General features: G+C 40.4%; 1 protein-coding gene across 4 annotated transcripts in view; it reads left to right on the forward strand.

The window, feature by feature from the left end:
- Positions 1-21,406, forward strand: part of Frmd3 (FERM domain containing 3) — a 266,338-nt gene that overhangs the window by 156,673 nt on the left and 88,259 nt on the right. For all 4 annotated transcript variants that reach the window (NM_001415820.1, NM_001415819.1, XM_039109494.2 and 1 more), the window contains 1 exon segment: positions 14,208-14,295. In NM_001415820.1, the coding sequence (NP_001402749.1) occupies positions 14,208-14,295 (88 nt within the window).

The following is a 21,406-nucleotide window of genomic DNA, read 5'->3' on the forward strand; positions in this document are numbered from 1 at the left end:
AGTTGTGTCGATGATTTCTATGGAATCGTCTGCTCCTGACATTCTCTCTTCTATCTCTTGTATTCTGTTGCTGATGCTTGTATCTATGGCTCCTTGTCTCTTCCTTTGTTTTTTTTTTAGATCCAATTGATAAGATATAATTGCCCACCTAAACATACAAAGCCCAGTAGCATCCATCCCTTAAGAATATTAATAACAACCAGTACATCCACAGAGGAGAATCTTAACATCACCTGCCATGGCTTCTCTTTCTCTCCCTCCCATCTCTTCCTCCATTCCATTCCAGTCTCCTCCTCTTCCTTCAAACTTTTCTCCTACCCATCCTTCCTTCTCATCTAGTGACAGGCCTCCTTCTATCTTATACCTACCTTACCTGTGACATCATCCCACATTTCACCCTTTTTGTCTAATTAAAAAAACTTTTCTCTCAAATATGAGTTGAGCACAACTGTTATCATTTTGTAATTAAAAGCATAAAATATATCTAGCACCCAGTTCAACACTATACCAGTTAAACAAAGCATTTAGTTATCCATTCCAGCTTAAGAAAGGCTTAAAATCTGTATTATATCTTGGCGAGCTTGTATACTATCTGATAACTATCCAATAAAATATGTATATTCAGAGTTACACAGCCTGATAGGCTATGAGACTATAATCAGTCTTCAACCCCATCAGAAATCTGAGAATGACCAAATATCTATACACAAAGGAAGCCTAACACGGCTTGTAGAACTGAGAGGTTGTAGAGACAAATCTCCACTAGCACAGTCCCCTGTTAGTAACATGTGAGCTCATGTCTTCAACCTTCTGTCCCAAAATCAACTGACAGACTTGAAAACCATCTATCTATATAAGACAATCTGGACTGTTGTCTTTATATCTTAATAATATATTGAAAGTTCTCTCACAAAGTCAGTAATATGTTTGCTATTTGGCCATTAACTCACCTGTGTAATTAACTCAGAAGTTTGTAATGACATCAATAGAAGGACTGGCTCTAAACCTTGTACTTTTAAACTTTTTAACGAATAAATTCTATATCAAAGCAAAGACATGATTTTAGCTTAGTTAACAAATGAGATTATGACTGTGTAACTCAATCTACCTAATTCCTCCTTGTTAAATTACAACCATTTCTAAATTCTCATAAAAACAACTTTAGAATAACCACTTTCAGCCCTCCAAAGTCCAGGAAATTGGGGCAACGACTCCTCCATAACTTCTTCAAGCTGTACATGGGTGTTGAGATACCCTTGGGGGTAGGGGATAGGAAGAATGAGGCAAATGCTGTAGCCAATGTGTCCTGACTGGACCCAGCTGAAAGTCCTTGAGACCAGGAATCCAAGTAGGCACACTCTGTAAAATACAACTCTCAACACAAAAGTTTAGAATCGAAATATCTTTTTGTTTGATTCTCCTGAATAAATTTTTCAGGCGGTTTACCTCTATCAAATCTGATCAGTATGACTCTTTGAGGTTTGCAAAGCCTAATCTCACTTTTTAAAAGCACAAAAACAAAATCTTTCTCCCAAAATACTGAGTTCCTTAGTATTAAACCAAAAAGCTTGTATCTTGCACTCTTTCCCAGAGTAATAATAAAACCATAAAACTTAAAGTCATACCCATCATGAAGACTAAACAACTTTTTAAAAAGGAAGTAAGCTAAACAATGAGCCTGATAGGCTTTTATACTCTGTGATAGCAGGAAATGAACCCAAAATTCCCGTGGAGCCCATGTTAAGAGAATTTGAGCTTACTATTGTAGTAAATATCAAAAGTAATCACAAACCCTCACTAGTCGGCATCAACAAGCCTATGGCCTTTAGCGAGGTAATTCATAAAGCAAACTAAACACCTTTTATCAATTCGAATATCAATAAGCAACACATCAAACCAGGACTTTAGCACAAAATATCTCAATCTGTCAAGCTTTCTACCCGGAGCTACAGATTTTTATTTAACTTTAATAAATTTTATAATATATGTCTGCATTCATTCCCCCTGGTGTTACAGACATTCATCGCAACTCTCTACTTGGGAGGTAATGACTAATTTTTCCCTATCTAAGTTCTGAACCTTGGATGAAAATCCCCACCTGATTCAAGTAATCTCTTTACTCTCTTCTTTCTGAAAACAAACTTAATCACCTTTTAATAATACCTGCAATTAAGAAGTAGCTTGTCTAACTAAGATTTCAACCCAAAATACCTTTAGAGCCCATGTTAAAAAGAATATTACTATCCTGAAAGACTTTCTAAACAACTTTCTTTAAAATGCACCTTTTAATCTCTAACTCTCTAAGCTGCCATTACTTATCACATCACAGGGGACCAACAGCCTGCCAGCCCAGGCTGCTTTCCCCATTTCTTTGTTTGAATTCCTGTCCTTGAGATATCACATGACTTAAGATGGTTCCAGCCTCCTCTTACTTGGAAAATAAAAACTTTCTCCCAACTCTTAAAATTACAAAGAAAAAAAAAGAAAGGAAAAGAAAAGAAAAAAATTACAAATAACCCTATTAAAAAAAAGGGGTTCACAGCTAAACAAAGAATTCACAGCTGAGGAATGCGGAATGTCTGACAAACACCTAAAGAAATGTTCAACATCTTTAGACATAAGGGAAATGCAAATCAAAACAACCCTGAGATTTCACCTCACACCAGTGAGAATGGCTAAGATCAAAAACCCAGGTGACAGTAAATGCTGGTGAGGATGTGGAGAAAGAGGGACACTCCTCCATTGTTGGTGGGATTACGGACTGGTACAACCATTCAGGAACTCAATCTGGAGGTTCCTCAGAAAATTGGACATTGAACTACCTGAGGACCCAGCTATACTTCCTTGGTCATACACCCAAAAGATGCCCCAACCTATAACAAAGACACATGCTCCACTACGTTCATAGCAGCCTTATTTATAATAGCCAGAAAATGGAAAGAACCCAGATGCCCTTCAACAGAGGAATGGATACAGAAAATGTGGTAGGTCTACACAGTGGAACATTACTCAGCTATCAAAAACAATGATTTTATGAAATTCATAGGCAAATGGTTTTAACTGGAAAATATCATCCTGAGTGAGGTTACCCAATCACAGAAAACCACACATGGTATGCACTCATTGATAAGTGGCTATTAGCCCAAATGCTTGAATTACCCTAGATGCCTAGAACACATGAAACTCAAGACGGATGATCAAAATGTGAATGCTTCACTCCTTCTTTAAAAGGGGAACAAGAATACCCTTGGCAGGGAAGAGAGAGGCAAAGATTAAAACAGACACAGAAGGAACACCCATTCAGAGCCTGCCCCACATGTGGCCCATACATATACAGCCACCCAATTAGACAAGATGGATGAAGCAAAGAAGTACAGGCCGACAGGAGCCGGATGTAGATCTCTCCTGAGAGACACAGCCAAAATACAGCAAATACAGAGGCGAACGCCAGCAGCAAACCACTGAACTGAGAACAGGACACCCATTGAAGGAATCCGAGAAAGAACTGGAAGAGATTGAAGGGGCTCAAGACCCCATATGAACAACAATGCCAAGCAACCAGAGCTTCCAGGGACTAAGCCACTACCTAAAGACTATACATGGACTGACCCTGGACTCTGACCTCATAGGTAGCATTGAATATCCTAGTAAGATCACCAGTGGAAGGGGAAGCCCTGGGTCCTGCTAAGACTCAAACCCCAGTGAACGTGATTGTTGGGGGAGGGCGGCAAAGGGGGGAGGATGTGGAGGGGAACACCCATAAAGAAGGGGAGGGAGAGGGGTTGGGGGATGTTGGCCCGGAAACCGGGAAAGGGATTAACACTCGAAATGTAAATAAGAAATACTCAAGCTGCAGAGCAGAAGAGACCACCAACACTGCCCATACCTGCCCACATCCATGGCCCAAGAGGAAACTGTATAAGGCCTCTGGGCTCCCGTGGAGGAGGGCCCAGGAGTGGCAGGACCCCTGCCTGAGACACCTCCAGAACCTGAGGGAAACAGACCGGATAAACAGTTCTCTGCACCCAAATCTCGTGGGAGGGAGAGCTGAAACTTCAGAAAGGCAGACAAGCCTGGGAAACCAGAAGAGACTGCTCTCTGTACATACATCTCGGAAGCCAGAGGAAAACACCAAAGGCCATCTGGAACCCTGGTGCACTGAAGCTCCCTGAAGGGGCGGCACAGGTCTTCCTGGTTGCTGCCACTGCAGAGAGCCCTTGGGCAACAACCCGGGAGAAAACTTGAGCCTCGGGACCACAGGTAAGACCAACTTGTCTGCTGCAAGAGAGCTGCCTGGTGAGATCGGGACACACAGAGGGAGAGTTCATCTAGGACCGGGCACGTCCTGTGTTTGCCGGAGGTCCCACGCCCGCGGATCCCGGCCCGCAGCAGCTCTCTGCTCCCAGACCCCTTGGGAAAGAGGCCTCACCGCCTGGTCAGGTGGGCACTCCTGAGGCTGCAGAGCAGAAGAGACCACCAACACTGCCCACCCCTGCCCACATCCCTGGCCCAAGAGGAAACTGTATAAGGCCTCTGGGCTCCCGTGGGGGAGGGCCCAGGAGCGGCAGGACCCCTGCCTGAGACACCGCCGGAACCTGAAGGAAACAGACCGGATAAACAGTTCTCTGCACCCAAATCCCGTGGGAGGGAGAGCTAAACCTTCAGAGAGGCAGACAAGCCAGGGAAACCAGAAGAGACTGCTCTCTCTGCATACATCTGGGACGCCAGAGGAAAACACCAAAGGCCATCTGGAACCCTGGTGCACTGAAGCTCCTGGAAAGGGCCGCACAGGTCTTCCTGGTTGCTGCCGCTGCAGAGAGCCCATGGGCAGCACCCCACGAGCGAACTTGAGCCTCGGGACCACAGGTAAGACCAACGTTTCTGCTGCAAGAAAGCTGCCTGGTGAACTCAAGACACAGGCCCACAGGAACAGCTGAAGACCTGTAGAGACGAAAACCTACACGCCCGAAAGCAGAACACTCTGTCCCCATAACTGACTGAAAGAGAGGAAAACAGGTCTACAGCACTCCTGACACACAGGCTTATACGACAGTCTAGCCACTGTCAGAAATAGCAGAACAAAGTAACACTAGAGATAAGCTGATGGCGAGAGGCAAGCGCAGGAACCCAAGCAACAGAAAACAACAATACATGGCATCATCGGAGCCCAATTCTCCCACCAAAACAAACATGGAATATCCAAACACACCAGAAAAGCAAGATCTAGTTTCAAAATCATATTTGATCATGATGCTGGAGGACTTCAAGAAAGACGTGAAGAACTCCCTTAGAGAACAAGTAGAAGCCTACAGAGAGGAATCGCAAAAATCCCTGAAAGAATTCCAGGAAAAAACAATCAAACAGTTGAAGGAATTAAAAATGGAAATAGAAGCAATCAAGAAAGAACACATGGAAACAACCCTGGATATAGAAAACCAAAAGAAGTGACAAGGAGCTGTAGATACAAGCTTCACCAATAGAATACAAGAGATGGAAGAGAGAATCTCAGGAGCAGAAGATTCCATAGAAATCATTGACTCAACTGTCAAAGATAATGTAAAGCAGAAAAAGCTACTGCTCCAAAACATACAGGAAATCCAGGACTCAATGAGAAGATCAAACCTAAAGATAATGGGTATAGAAGAGAGTGAAGACTCCCAGCTCAAAGGACCAGTAAATATCTTCAACAAAATCATAGAAGAAAACTTCCCTAACCTAAAAAATGAGATACCCATAGGCATACAAGAAGCCTACAGAACTCCACATAGATTGGACCAGAAAAGAAACACCTCCCGTCACATAATAGTCAAAACACCAAACGCACAAAATAAAGAAAGAATATTAAAAGCAGTAAGGGAAAAAGGTCAAGTAACATATAAAGGCAGACCTATCAGAATCACACCAGACTTCTCGCCAGAAACTATGAAGGCCAGAAGATCCTGGACTGATGTCATACAGACCTTAAGAGAACACAAATGCCAGCCCAGGTTACTGTATCCTGAAAAACTCTCAATTAACATAGATGGAGAAACCAAGATATTCCATGACTAAACCAAATTTACACAATATCTTTCTACAAATCCAGCACTACAAAGGATAATAAATGGTAAAGCCCAACATAAGGAGGCAAGCTATACCCTAGAAGAACCAAGAAACTAATCGTCTTGGCAACAAAACAAAGAGAATGAAAGCACACAAACATAACTTCACATCCAAATATGAATATAACAGGAAGCAATAATCACTATTCCTTAATATCTCTCAACATCAAGGGCCTCAACTCCCCAATAAAAAGACATAGATTAACAAACTGGATACACAACGAAGACCCTGCATTCTGCTGCCTACAGGAAACACACCTCAGAGACAAAGACAGACATTACCTCAGAGTGAAAGGCTGGAAAACAATTTTCCTAGCAAATGGTCAGAAGAAGCAAGCTGGAGTAGCCATTCTAATATCAAAAAAAATCAATTTTCAACTAAAAGTCATCAAAAAAGATAAGGAAGGACACTTCATATTCATCAAAGGAAAAATCCATCAAGATGAACTCTCAATCCTAAATATCTATGCCCCAAATACAAGGGCACCTACATATGTAAAAGAAACCTTACTAACGCTCAAAACACACATTGCACCTCACACAATAATAGTGGGAGATTTCAACACCCCACTCTCATCAATGGACAGATCATGGAAACAGAAATTAAACAGAGATGTAGACAGACTAAGAGAAGTCATGAGCCAAATGGACTTAACGGATATTTATAGAACATTCTATCCTAAAGCAAAAGGATATACCTTCTTCTCAGCTCCTCATGCTACTTTCTCCAAAATTGACCATATAATTGGTCAAAAAACGGGCATCAACAGGTACAGAAAGATAGAAATAATCCCATGCGTGCTATCGGACCACCACGGCCTAAAACTGGTCTTCAATAACAATCAAGGAAGAATGCCCACATATACTTGGAAATTGATCAATGCTCTACTCGAAGATAACCTGGTCAAGGAAGAAATAAAGAAAGAAATTAAAAACTTTTTAGAATTTAATGAAAATGAAGGTACAACATACCCAAACTTATGGGACACAATGAAAGCTGTGCTAAGAGGAAAACTCATAGCGCTGAGTGCCTGCAGAAAGAAACAGGAAAGAGCATATGTCAGCAGCTTGACAGCACACCTAAAAGCTCTAGAACAAAAAGAAGCAAATACACCCAGGAGGAGTAGAAGGCAGGAAATAATCAAACTCAGAGCTGAAATCAACCAAGTAGAAACAAAAAGGACCATAGAAAGAATCAACAGAACCAAAAGTTGGTTCTTTGAGAATATCAACAAGATAGATAAACCCTTAGCCAGACTAATTAGAGGACACAGAGAGTGCGTCCAAATTAACAAAATCAGAAATGAAAAGGGAGACATAACTACAGATTCAGAGGAAATTCAAAAAATCATCAGATCTTACTATAAAAGCCTATATTCAACAGAACTTGAAAATCTTCAGGAAATGGACAATTTCCTAGACAGATACCAGGTACCGAAGTTAAATCAGGAACAGATAAACCAGTTAAACAACCCCATAACTCCTAAGGAAATAGAAGCAGTCATTAAAGGTCTCCCAACCTAGAAGAGCCCAGGTCCAGACAGGTTAAGTGCAGAATTCTATCAAACCTTCATAGAAGACCTCATACCAATATTATCCAAACTATTCCACGAAGTTGAAACGGATGGACCACTACCGAATACCTTCTACGAAGCCACAATTACTCTTATACCTAAACCACACAAAGACCAAACAAAGAAAGAGAACTTCAGACCAATTTCCCTTATGAATATCAACGCAAAAATACTCAATAAAATTCTGGCAAACCGAATCCAAGAGCACATCAAAACAATCATCCACCATGACCAAGTACGCTTCATCCCAGGCATGCAGGGATGGTTTAATATACGGAAAACCATCAACGTAATCCATTATATAAACAAACTGAAAGAACAAAACCACATGATCATTTCATTAGATGCTGAGAAAGCATTTGACAAAATTCAACACCCCTTCAGGATAAAAGTCCTGGAAAGAATAGGAATTCAAGGCCCATACCTGAACATAGTAAAAGCCATATAGAGCAAACCAGTTGCTAACATTAAACTAAATGGAGAGAAACTTGAAGCAATCCCACTAAAATCAGGGAATAGACAAGGCTGCCCACTCTCTCCCTACTTATTCAATATAGTTCTTGAAGTTCTAGCCAGTGCAATCAGACAACAAAAGGAGGTCAAGGGGATACAGATCAGAAAAGAAGAAGTCAAAATATCATTTTGCAGATGATATGATAGTATATTTAAGTGATCCCAAAAGTTCTACCAGAGAACTACTAAAGCTGATAGACAACTTCAGCAAAGTGGCTGGGTATAAAATTAACTCAAATAAATCAGTTGCCTTCCTCTATACAAAAGAGAAACAAGGCGAGAAAGAAATTAGGGAAACGACACCCTTCATAATAGACCCAAATAATATAAAGTACCTCGGTGTGACTTTAACAAAGCAAGTAAAAGATCTGTACAATAAGAACTTCAAGACACTGAAGAAGGAAATTGAAGAAGACCTCAGAAGATGGAAAGATCTCCCATGCTCATGGATTGGCAGGATTAATATAGTAAAAATGGCCATTTTACCAAAAGCAATCTACAGATTCAATGCAATCCCCATCAAAATACCAATCCAATTCTTCAAAGAGTTAGACAGAACAATTTGCAAATTCATCTGGAATAACAAAAAACCCAGGATAGCTAAAACTATCCTCAACAATAAAAGGACTTCAGGGGGAATCACTATCCCTGAACTCAAGCAGTATTACAGAGCAATAGTGATAAAAACTGCATGGTATTGGTACAGAGACAGACAGATAGACCAATGGAATAGAATTCAAGACCGGGAAATGAACCCACACACATGGTCACTTGATTTTTGACAAAGGAGCCAAAACCATCCAATGGAAAAAAAGATAGCATTTTCAGCAAATGGTGCTGGTTCAACTGGAGGTCAACATGTAGAAGAATGCAGATCGAACCATGCTTATCACCCTGTACAAAGCTTAAGTCCAAGTGGATCAAGGACCTCCACATCAAACCAGACACACTCAAACTAATAGAAGAAAAACTAGGGAAGCATCTGGAACACAGGGGACTGGAAAAAATTTCCTAAACAAAATACCAATGGCTTATGCTCTAAGATCAAGAATTGACAAATGGGATCTCATAAAACTGCAAAGCTTCTGTAAGGCAAAGGACACGGTGGTTAGGACAAAACGGCAACCAACAGATTGGGAAAAGATCTTTACCAATCCTACAACAGATAGAGGCCTTATATCCAAAATATACAAAGAACTCAAGAAGTTAGACCGCAGGGAAACAAATAACCCTATTAAAAAATGGGGTTCAGAGCTAAACAAAGAATTCACAGCTGCGGAATGCCAAATGGCTGAGAAACACCTAAAGAAATGTTCAACATCTTTAGTCATAAGGGAAATGCAAATCAAAACAACCCTGAGATTTCACCTCACACCAGTGAGAATGGCTAAGATCAAAAACTCAGGGGACAACAGATGCTGGCGAGGATGTGGAGAAAGAGGAACACTCCTCCATTGTTGGTGGGATTGCAGACTAGTACAACCATTCTGGAAATCAGTCTGGAGGATCCTCAGAAAATTGGACATTTAACTGCCTGAGGATCCAGCTATACCTCTCTTGGGCATATACCCAAAAGATGCCCCAACATATAAAAAAGACACCTGCTCCACTATGTTCATTGCAGCCTTATTTATAATAGCCAGAAGCTGGAAAGAACCCAGATGCCCTTCAACAGAGGAATGGATACAGAAAATGTGGTACATCTACACAATGGAATATTACTCAGCTATCAAAAACAACGACTTTATGAAATTCGTAGGCAAATGGTTGGAACTGGAAAACATCATCCTGAGTGAGCTAACCCAATCACAGAAAGACATACATGGTATGCACTCATTGATAAGTGGCTATTAGCCCAAATGCTTGAATTACCCTAGATGCCTAGAACAAATGAAACTCAAGACGGATGATCAAAATGTGAATGCTTCACTCCTTCTTTAAAAGGGGAACAAGAATACCCTTGGCAGGGAAGAGAGAGGCAAAGATTAAAACAGAGACTGAAGGAACACCCATTCAGAGCCTGCCCCACATGTGGCCCATACATATACAGCCACCCAATTAGACAAGATGGATGAAGCAAAGAAGTGCAGACCGACAGGAGCCGGATGTAGATCTCTCCTGAGAGACACAGCCAGAATACAGCAAATACAGAGGCGAATGCCAGCAGCAAACCACTGAACTGAGAATAGGACCCCCGTTGAAGGAATCAGAGAAAGAACTGGAAGATCTTGAAGGGGCTCGAGACCCCATATGTACAACAATGCTAAGCAACCAGAGCTTCCAGGGACTAAGCCACTACCTAAAGTCTATACATGGACTGACCCTGGACTCTGACCTCATAGGTAGCAATGAATATCCTAGTAAGAGCACCAGTGGAAGGAGAAGCCCTGGGTCCTGCTAAGACTGAACCCCCAGTGAACTAGACTGGTGGGGGGAGGGCGGCAATGGGGGGAGGGTTGGGAGGGGAACACCCATAAGGATGGGGAGGGGGGAGGGGTTTGTTTGTCTGGATACCAGGAAAGGGAATAACACTGGAAATGTATATAAGAAATACTCAAGTTAATAAAAAAAAAAAAGAAATACTCAAGTTAATAAAAAAATTTTTAAAAAAAGTTGTATAAGTATAGTTGTCTTTTACCCTGCTAGGTCCACACTGTGGTGCCCCAAGATATCTCCTAGATATCTTGGTGGAAACACATCCCAACTCCTTTCAGGCCCAGAGTCTCCTGCTGCCGCACACCTTCTTACACTCAAACCGTCACATAAAAGAACACACAACACAATAATCTTTGACCCAATTGATAAGATATAATTGCCCATTTAAACATACAAAGCCTGGTACCATCCATCCCTTAGGAACATTAATAACAACCTGCAAATACACAGAGCAGAATCTTAACATCACCTGCCATGGCTTCTCCTGTCTCTTCCTCTTCCTTTGGTTTTCTATATCCAGGGTTTTCTCCCTTTGTTCTTTCTTTATTGTTTCTATTTCAATTTTCAATTCCTTCACCTGATTGATTGTGATTTCCTGTAATTCATTCAGGGATTTTTGTGTTTCCTCTCTAAGGGCTTCTACTTGTTTACTTGTGCTTTCCTGCATTTCTCTAAAGGAGTTCTTCATGTCTTTCTTAAAGTCCTCCATCATCATGATCAAATGTTATTTTAAATCTAGATCTTGCTTTTTTGGTGTGTTTGGATATTCAGTGTTTGCTTTGGTGGGAGAATTGGGCTCTGATGATGCCATGTAGTCTTGCTTTCTCTTGCTTGGGTTTCTGTGCTTGCCTCTCACCATCAGGTTGTCTCTGGTGTTACCTTGTTTTGCTATTTCTGAGTGTGGCTTTTCAGTCTTATAGGCCTGTGTGTCAGGAGTGCTGTAGAGCTGTTTTCCTATTTTCTTTCAGCCAGTTATGGGAACAGAGTGTTCTGCTTTCAGGCGTGTAGTCGTTCCTGTCCACTGGCTTTCAGCTGTCCCTGTGGGTGGGAAACAGAAGGGCCTGCCCCTACTTCTCCTGGGTCCCTGTGCACAGGGGGCCCACCTCTCGAGTCAGAAATGTGGGCAGATAGTAGTCTCCTCTTGTTTCCCAGGTGTGTCTGCCTCTCTGAAGGTCTAGCTCTCTTTCCCACAGGTACGTTCCAATCTGGGTGCAGTCTGGACTGCAGGGCTCCTGCAGCTTGACTGCCCCTATCTTCCTGTGCCCAGAGGCCCCATACAGTTTCCTCTTGGGCCAGGGATGTGGGCAAAGGTAGGCAGAAGTGGCAGTGTCTCCTGCCCTCCTGAATCAGGATTGCCCACACGTCTGGGCAATAAGCTCTATCTTCCACGGGGTTTGGGAGCAGGGAGCTATGGGCCAGGATCAGCAAGGTTTGGGCACCAGCTAGAAACCGTAAGTGTCCGGTCCCAGAGGAATTTTGCTTTTGTGTGTCCTGAGTCCACCAGGCAGGTCACTTGTAGCAGAAAAGTTGGTCTTACCTCTAGTCTCGGGCCTGAAGTTGCTCCTTGGGGATGGGTTTCAGCTCTCCATGAGGGCAGCAACCAGAAGGGCCTGCCCCACCTTCTCTCGGGTCCCTGTTCACAGGAGTCCCAGATGGCGCTAGGCATTTTCCTCTAGTCAGAAATGTAGGCAGGGAGTAGTCTCCTCTGGTTTCCCACATGTGTCTGCCCCTCTGAAGGTCTAGCTCTCCCTCCCACGGGATCTGGGTGCACGGAGCTGCTTGACCAGGTCTGTTCAGAGCAACTTGCTTTTTCAAATCACCATGGGGAATTTGTTTTTTCTGCACCATCACTAGTGCTAGCTTTTTTCTGCCTCTTTAATTTTAGTATGCCCAGATATGTTAAGGGTTTCTTACAGTTTTAAGTTATATTTTGTTTATTGTAAAGAGGCTGAGCTTATTTTTATATAATTGTTTACTATTTATACTTGTAAGTTCTTGTTCCATTTTTTCTTGGTTATCTGAATTTTTAAATGGTTTTTGTTCATTATTAGGAGTTTTAAATGTATTTTAGATACTAATACTTTTTATTTGACCACATTTCTGATATTTTTTCACATGCTGTGAATTGCCTATTCATACCTTGGATAGCAAACTCTGATTAGTATAGATTCATGAGTTTAATATCCTCTGCAGTTGGGCAGCACTGGAACTAATCTCATATTAAGTTTGGTGATTAGAAATTAGATATTGATGATACATAAAAAGAGTGGAGACATAGTCATAAAAATACCATGTAGGAAAGGGAAAGTTAATCACCTTCCATTTTAGTCAATTTGTTTTCCTATTGTTATTACAAAACACTAGAGTCTGAGTACTATATTTAGAAATAGATCTATGTAGTTCCCACTATTATAGATTCAAGGAAATGGTGTGATCATGCTTAGCTCTTACTGTGTTGTCATTCTAGACATGGTGACATGTTGAGCGCATATGTGGAAGTGCAAACCAGCCTAACAAAAAGCAAATCATTCAGGGGCTAGGCTTTCTGACTCTCTATCTTTCTCTGTCTCTCTCTAACTCTCTGTCTCTCTGTCTCTCTCTCTCTGTGTCTCTGTGTGCGTGCATGTGTGTGTGTGGGTGTGTGTGTGTGTGTTTCTTTTATGTGTATAGTTACATGCTTACAGAGTGACACAGAACAGTGCAGAGACAACATTGGGTATCTCTACTTGCTTTCCACCTTATTTGAGATAGAATCTTATTTCTCACTGCTATGTATACATCAGACTAGCTGGTCTGGAAGATTTTTCCAAGGGTTCTCTCTCCACCACCCAGGTTGCAATAAGTCATACTGTTATGTTTGTCTTTTACATGAGTTTTATGAATTCAAACTCAAGTCCTCATTCTTTAACAACAAGCACATTATATACTAAGCAATCATGCTTATTAATAGGAGTGGCTTGAATTCTCTATAGTATATGTGAGATGGTCATGTGACTCAGAAACGGATCTTTGAACTAGAACATAGTCTCAGTATACAAGACAGTTCTTCCCGAATCTGTTTACTAACCACCTTTCTCTGCAGCTTGTTACCAAAATAGAGGGAGGTTCTAGAATTAATATTTGAAACTTCCCATGATGATCCAGGGCTCTTTGTATACAGAAGGTTCTGTTTAGACTTGTTGACAGAAAAACAAGATTACCAACTTTGTGGTCTGAATAAGACATACTCACCTTGAATAGTCTTTTAAAATATGTAGTAAAGAAGAGCCTTTTGTTTTATATTAATATTTAGTTTGTGGAGAAATATTTTATGGTAACTTGATAATATTGACTAACTCTATACTCATGGAAGTATGGAAAATATACAGCAGTAAATTTTTGTACAATTAGGTGTAAAATGTGACATATAAAAAGGGTTCTACATGGTGAGAAATATTAATAAATGTACCCAGTGCTATTGATGTAAGGACCTTTATTCTATAATTAACTTAGAAATTAACATTTGATTGATTAAAGGGACTACTATTTCTATTGATTGTATTTCACTTGAATTCTCTATTTTATTTTCTATGTGTCATTTTAGAGGTCAAAGCCCAGCAATGGCTGAATTCAACTTACTCTTGAAAGCTCATACATTGGAAACTTATGGTGTGGATCCTCACCCATGCAAGGTAACTCCCTCACACAACAGGTAACCATATAATCATAAATTTTTCAACGAAAAAAGTATTGGCAGATAGGTATGGTAAAACACTTATGAAATTTATATAGCTATACCCAACAATAAGAATTAGACTATGGTCACATATTTTGGAAATGATTAGAGTCTATGCCAGAGATCTGGAAATGCTTATTAATTGTTTTCAAGTATCCACATTTTCCAAAACATGGGCTCATTTATTCATGCAATTGATGATTTCTATCATAAAGCGAGCATATTCAAACAAATGTATTCTTAAGGTCTTTATCAACAAAAGTGTAGTCTTGAAGCCACTCTTTACAATTTTTCTTTCAATCCATCTCCATTCTTTTTTGTGTCCACCTACCTACATATCTACAGTATTACTTTATACCATAGGCCCTAGTGAGTTGGCTAGGCTAATACTCAGGTAGTTAAACTTTATTAAAATTTCTGTCTTCCATTCTAGATTCTCTATATTTACTCTTAGTGCTACAGCAGCCTCCATAAAGTATTTCTTCCTACAATTCCACCTTTATTTCCTGGAAACTTTGCCTCTTGGTGCAGACCCAGTATACTCCTAGTTCATTCCTACCACACTCTCAACTTTTCCTTCCAGCCCATCTCCATTTCTTTGTGATACCTACCTACCCACAGAAGCATTCTCTACCATGAATTACACATCCATTGCATATGGTTAGCATGCTGAGTGGAAAACAACACACACAGAATGAAACAAAGGCCAAACCAGGTAGCTCTACCAGGACTACCTCAATATTATAACTCCAGATGTCTAGATCTCAAAAATAAAACACGAGCATGAACAGACAAAATAATGTGCCTCTTCCAGAAGCCACCCATCCTGTTGCATTGGGTGCAGGAAAAACAATGCAGCTGAAACATATGACAAGGACCTCAAAATAGAAATTATAAAAATGCTTTAAATAAACACAAACACATGAATAAAATAATGAAAGAACCTTAAGACATGAAAGTAGAATTTAACAAAGAAATATAAACATACATGAAGGAAAGAAAGAAAGAAAGAAAGAAAGAAAGAAAGAAAGAAAGAAGTAAAAATTCAGAAAGTCAAACGTGAAGCTCAGAGGTAATGCTTACCCAGAGATGAAAAGACATAGAAGAAAGACTCTCAGGTCTGAAGACAAGGCAGAAGAAATTGATGAGTCAGATAAAGTAAATGTGAAATCTAGAAAATAAAAATAATCTTGGTATAATACATCCATAAAATCTGGAATGATGCAAATAATAAGTTCAGAGCAAGGAAAACAAACCCAGGGCAGAGGCAAATAAAACACTTTTTATGCAATTTTTGAGAAAAAAATACCACAATCTGAAGAAAGATATTTCTATCAAAGTACAAAAAGCATTCACACCAAAATAGCCCCAGAAAATAATTTTCCATGACAAATAATAATCAAAACACTAAATGTATAGAATAAAAGTAAAGGATGTTATAATCGAGAGAGAGAGAGAGAGAGAGAGAGAGAGAGAGAGAGAGAGAGTTGCTGCAAAATTAAAATAAAAACTATCGACTCCTGAGGCTACAGAGCGGAAGAGACCACCAACACTGCCCACCCCTGCCCACATCCCTGGCCCAAGAGGAAACTGTATAAGGCCTCTGGGCTCCCGTGGGGGAGGGCCCAGGAGCAGCAGGACCTCTGCCTGAGACACTACCGGAACCTGAAGGAAACAGACCGGATAAAAAGTTCTCTGCACCCAAATCCCGTGGGAGGGAGAGCTAAACCTTCAGAGAGGCAAACAAGCCTGGGAAACCAGAAGAGATTGCTCTCTGCACACACATCTCGGAAGCCAGAGGAAAACACCAAAGGCCATCTGGAACCCTGGTGCACTGAAGCTCCCAGAAGGGGCAGCGCAGGTCTTCCTGGTTGCTGCCGCCACAGAGAGCCTGTGGGCAGCACCCCGCAAGCAAACTTGAGCCTCGGGACCACAGGTAAGACCAACTTGTCTGCTGCAAGTGACCTGCCTGGTGACGCAAGACACAGGCCCACAGGGACAGCTGAAGACCTGTACAGAGGAAAAACTACACGCACGAAAGCAGAACACTCTGTCCCCATAACTGAATAAAAGAAAACAGTAAAACAGGTCTACAGCACTCCTGACACACAGGCTTATAGGACAGTCTAGCCACTGTCAGAAATAGCAGAACAAAGTAACACTAGAGATAAGCTGATGGCAAGAGGCAAGCGCAGGAACCCAAGCAACAGAAACCAAGACTACATGGCATCATCGGAGCCCAATTCTCCCACCAAAACAAACATGGAATGTCCAAACAACCAGAAAAGCAAGATCTAGTTTCAAAATCATATTTGATCATGATGCTGGAGGACTTCAAGAAAGACGTGAAGAACTCCCTTAGACAAACACAGGAAAACATTAATAAACAAGTAGAAGCCTACAGAGAGGAATCGCAAAAATTCCTGAAAGAATTCCAGGAAAACATAAATAAAGAAGTAGAAGCCCATAGAGAGGAGACACAAAAATCCCTGAAAGAATATCAGGAAATCATAAATAAACAAGTAGAAGCCCATAGAGAGGAGTCACAAAAATCCCTGAAAGAATTCCAGGAAAACACAATCAAACAGTTGAAGGAATTAAAAATGGAAATAGAAGCAATCAAGAAAGAACACATGGAAACAACCCTGGATATAGAAAACCAAAAGAAGAGACAAGGAGCTGTAGATACAAGCTTCACCAACAGAATACAAGAGAAGGAAGAGAGAATCTCAGGAGCAGAAGATTCCATAGAAATCATTGACTCAACTGTCAAAGATAATGTAAAGCAGAAAAAGCTACTGCTCCAAAACATACAGGAAATCCAGGACTCAATGAGAAGATCAAACCTAAGGATAATAGGTATAGAAGAGAGTGAAGACTCCCAGCTCAAAGGACCAGGAAATATCTTCAACAAAATCATAGAAGAAAACTTCCCTAACCTAAAAACGAGATACCCATAGGCATACAAGAAGTCTACAGAACTCCACATAGATTGGACCAGAAAAGAAACACCTCCCGTCACATAATAGTCAAAACACCAAACGCACAAAATAAAGAAAGAATATTAAAAGCACTAAGGGAAAAAGGTCAAGTAACATATAAAGGCAGACCTATCAGAATCACACCAGACTTCTCGCCAGAAACTATGAAGGCCAGAAGATCCTGGACTGATGTCATACAGACCCTAAGAGAACACAAATGCCAGCCTAGGTTACTGTATCCTGCAAAACTCTCAATTAACATAGATGGAGAAACCAAGATATTCCATGACAAAAACAAATTTACACAATATCTTTCTAAAAATCCAGCACTACAAAGGATAATAAATGGTAAAGCCCAACATAAGGAGGCAAGCTATACCCTAGAAAAAGCAAGAAACTAATCGTCTTGGCAACAAAACAAAGAGAATGAAAGCACACGAACATAACCTCACATCGAAATATGAATATAACGGGAAGCAATAATCACTATTCCTTAATATCTCTCAATATCAATGGCCTCAACTCCCCAATACAAGACATAGATTAACAAACTGGATAGGCAACAAGGACCCTACATTCTGCTGCCTACAGGAAACACACCTCAGAGACAAAAACAGACATTACCTCAGAGTGAAAGGCTGGAAAACAATTTTCCAAGCAAATGGTCAGAAGAAGCAAGCTGGAGTAGCCATTCTAATATCAAAAAAAATCAATTTTCAACTAAAAGTCATCAAAAAAGATAAGGAAGGACACTTCATATTCATCAAAGGAAAAATCCACCAAGATGAACTCTCAATCCTAAATATCTATGCCCCAAATACAAGGGCACCTACATATGTAAAAGAAACCTTACGAAAGCTCAAAACACACATTGCACCTCACACAATAATAGTGGGAGATTTCAACACCCCGCTCTCATCAATGGACAGATCATGGAAACAGAAATTAAACAGAGATGTAGACAGACTAAGAGAAGTCATGAGCCAAATGGACTTAACGGATATTTATAGAACATTCTACCCTAAAGCAAAAGGATATACCTTCTTCTCAGCTCCTCATGGTACTTTCTCCAAAACTGACCATATAATTGGTCAAAAAACGGGCATCAACAGGTACAGAAAGATAGAAATAATCCCATGTGTGCTATCGGACCACCACGGCCTAAAACTGGTCTTCAATAACAATCAAGGAAGAATGCCCACATATACTTGGAAATTGGACAATGCTCTACTCAATGATAACCTGGTCAAGGAAGAAATAAAGAAAGAAATTAAAAACTTTTTAGAATTTAATGAAAATGAAGGTACAACATACCCAAACTTATGGGACACAATGAAAGCTGTGATAAGAGGAAAACTCATAGCGCTGAGTGCCTGCAGAAAGAAACAGGAAAGAGCATATGTCAGCAGCTTGACAGCACACCTAAAAGCTCTAGAACAAAAAGAAGCAAATACACCCAGGAGGAGTAGAAGGCAGGAAATAATCAAACTCAGAGCAGAAATCAACCAAGTAGAAACAAAAAGGACCATAGAAAGAATCAACAGAACCAAAAGTTGGTTCTTTGAGAAAATCAACAAGATAGATAAACCCTTAGCCAGACTAATGAGAGGACACAGAGAGTGCGTCCAAATTAACAAAATCAGAAATGAAAAGGGAGACATAACTACAGATTCAGAGGAAATTCAAAAAATCATCAGATCTTACTATAAAAGCCTATATTCAACAAAATTTGAAAATCTTCAGGAAATGGACAATTTCCTAGACAGATACCAGGTACCGAAGTTAAATCAGGAACAGATAAACCAGTTAAACAACCCCATAACTCCTAAGGAAATAGAAGCAGTCATTAAAGGTCTCCCAACCAAAAAGAGCCCAGGTCCAGACGGGTTTAGTGCAGAATTCTATCAAACCTTCATAGAAGACCTCATACCAATATTATCCAAACTATTCCACAAAATTGAAACAGATGGATCACTACCGAATTCCTTCTACGAAGCCAAAATTACTCTTATACCTAAACCACACAAAGACACAACAAAGAAAGAGAACTTCAGACCAATTTCCCTTATGAATATCGACGCAAAAACACTCAACAAAATTCTGGCAAACCGAAACCAAGAGCACATCAAAACAATCATCCACCATGACCAAGTAGGCTTCATCCCAGGCATGCAGGGATGGTTTAATATACGGAAAACCATCAACGTGATCCATTATATAAACAAACTGAAAGAACAAAACCACATGATCATTTCATTAGATGCTGAGAAAGCATTTGACAAAATTCAACACCCCTTCAGGATAAAAGTCCTGGAAAGAATAGGAATTCAAGGCCCATACCTGAACATAATAAAAGCCATATAGAGCAAACCAGTTGCTAACATTAAACAAAATGGAGAGAAACTTGAAGCAATCCCACTAAAATCAGGGACTAGACAAGGCTGCCCACTCTCTCCATACTTATTCAATATAGTTCTTGAAGTTCTAGCCAGAGCAATCAGACAACAAAAGGAGGTCAAGGGGATACAGACTGGAAAAGAAGAAGTCAAAATATCACTATTTTCAGATGATATGATAGTATATTTAAGTGAACCCAAAAGTTCCACCAGGGAACTACTAAAGCTGATAAACAACTTCAGCAAAGTGGCTGGGTATAAAATTAACTCAAATTAATCAGTTGGCTTCCTCTATACAAAAGAGAAACAAGCCGAGAAAGAAATTAGGGAAACGACACCCTTCATAATAGACCCAAATAATATAAAGTACCTCGGTGTGACTTTAACAAAGCAAGTAAAAGATCTGTACAATAAGAACTTCAAGTCACTGAAGAAGGAAATTGAAGAAGACCTCAGAAGATGGAAAGATCTCCCATGCTCATGGATTGGCAGGATTAATATAGTAAAAATGGCCATTTTACCAAAAGCAATCTACAGATTCAATGAAATCCCCATCAAAATACCAATCCAATTCTTCAAAGAGTTAGACAGAACAATTTGCAAATTCATCTGGAATAACAAAAAACCCAGGATAGCTAAAGCTATCCTCAACAATAAAAGGACTTCAGGGGGAATCACTATCCCTGAACTCAAGCAGTATTACAGAGCAATAGTGATAAAAACTGCATGGTATTGGTACAGAGACAGACAGATAGACCAATGGAATAGAATTGAAGACCCAGAAATGAACCCACACACCTATGGTCACTTGATTTTTGACAAAGGAGCCAAAACCATCAAATGGAAAAAAGATAGCATTTTCAGCAAATGGTGCTGGTTCAACTGGAGGTCAACATGTAGAAGAATGCAGATCGAACCATGCTTATCACCCTGTACAAAGCTTAAGTCCAAGTGGATCAAGGACCTCCACATCAAACCAGACACACTCAAACTAATAGAAGAAAAACTAGGGAAGCATCTGGAACACATGGGCACTGGAAAATATTTCCTGAAAAAAACACCAATGGCTTATGCTCTAAGATCAAGAATCGACAAATGGGATCTCATAAAACTGCAAAGCTTCTGTAAGGCAAAGGACACTGTGGTTAGGACAAAACGGCAACCAACAGATTGGGAAAAGATCTTTACCAATCCTACAACAGATAGAGGCCTTATATCCAAAATATACAAAGAACTCAAAAGTTAGACCACAGGGAAACAAATAACCCTATTAAAAAATGGTGTTCAGAGCTAAACAAAGAGTTCACAGCTGAGGAATGCCGAATGGCTGAGAAACACCTAAAGAAATGTTCAACATCTTTAGTCATAAGGGAAATGCAAATCAAAACAACCCTGAGATTTCACCTCACACCAGTGAGAATGGCTAAGATCAAAAACTCAGGGGACAGCAGATGCTGGCGAGGATGTGGAGAAAGAGGAACACTCCTCCATTGTTGGTGGGATTGCATACTGGTACAACCATTCTGGAAATCAGTCTGGCGGATCCTCAGAAAATTGGACATTGAACTGCCTGAGGATCCAGCTATACCTCTCTTGGGCATATACCCAAAAGATGCCCCAACATATAAAAAAGACACATGCTCCACTATGTTCATTGCACCCTTATTTGTAATAGCCAGAAGCTGGAAAG

Source organism: Rattus norvegicus, chromosome 5, assembly GCF_036323735.1.
Source record: "Rattus norvegicus strain BN/NHsdMcwi chromosome 5, GRCr8, whole genome shotgun sequence".
NCBI lineage: Eukaryota > Metazoa > Chordata > Mammalia > Rodentia > Muridae > Rattus > Rattus norvegicus.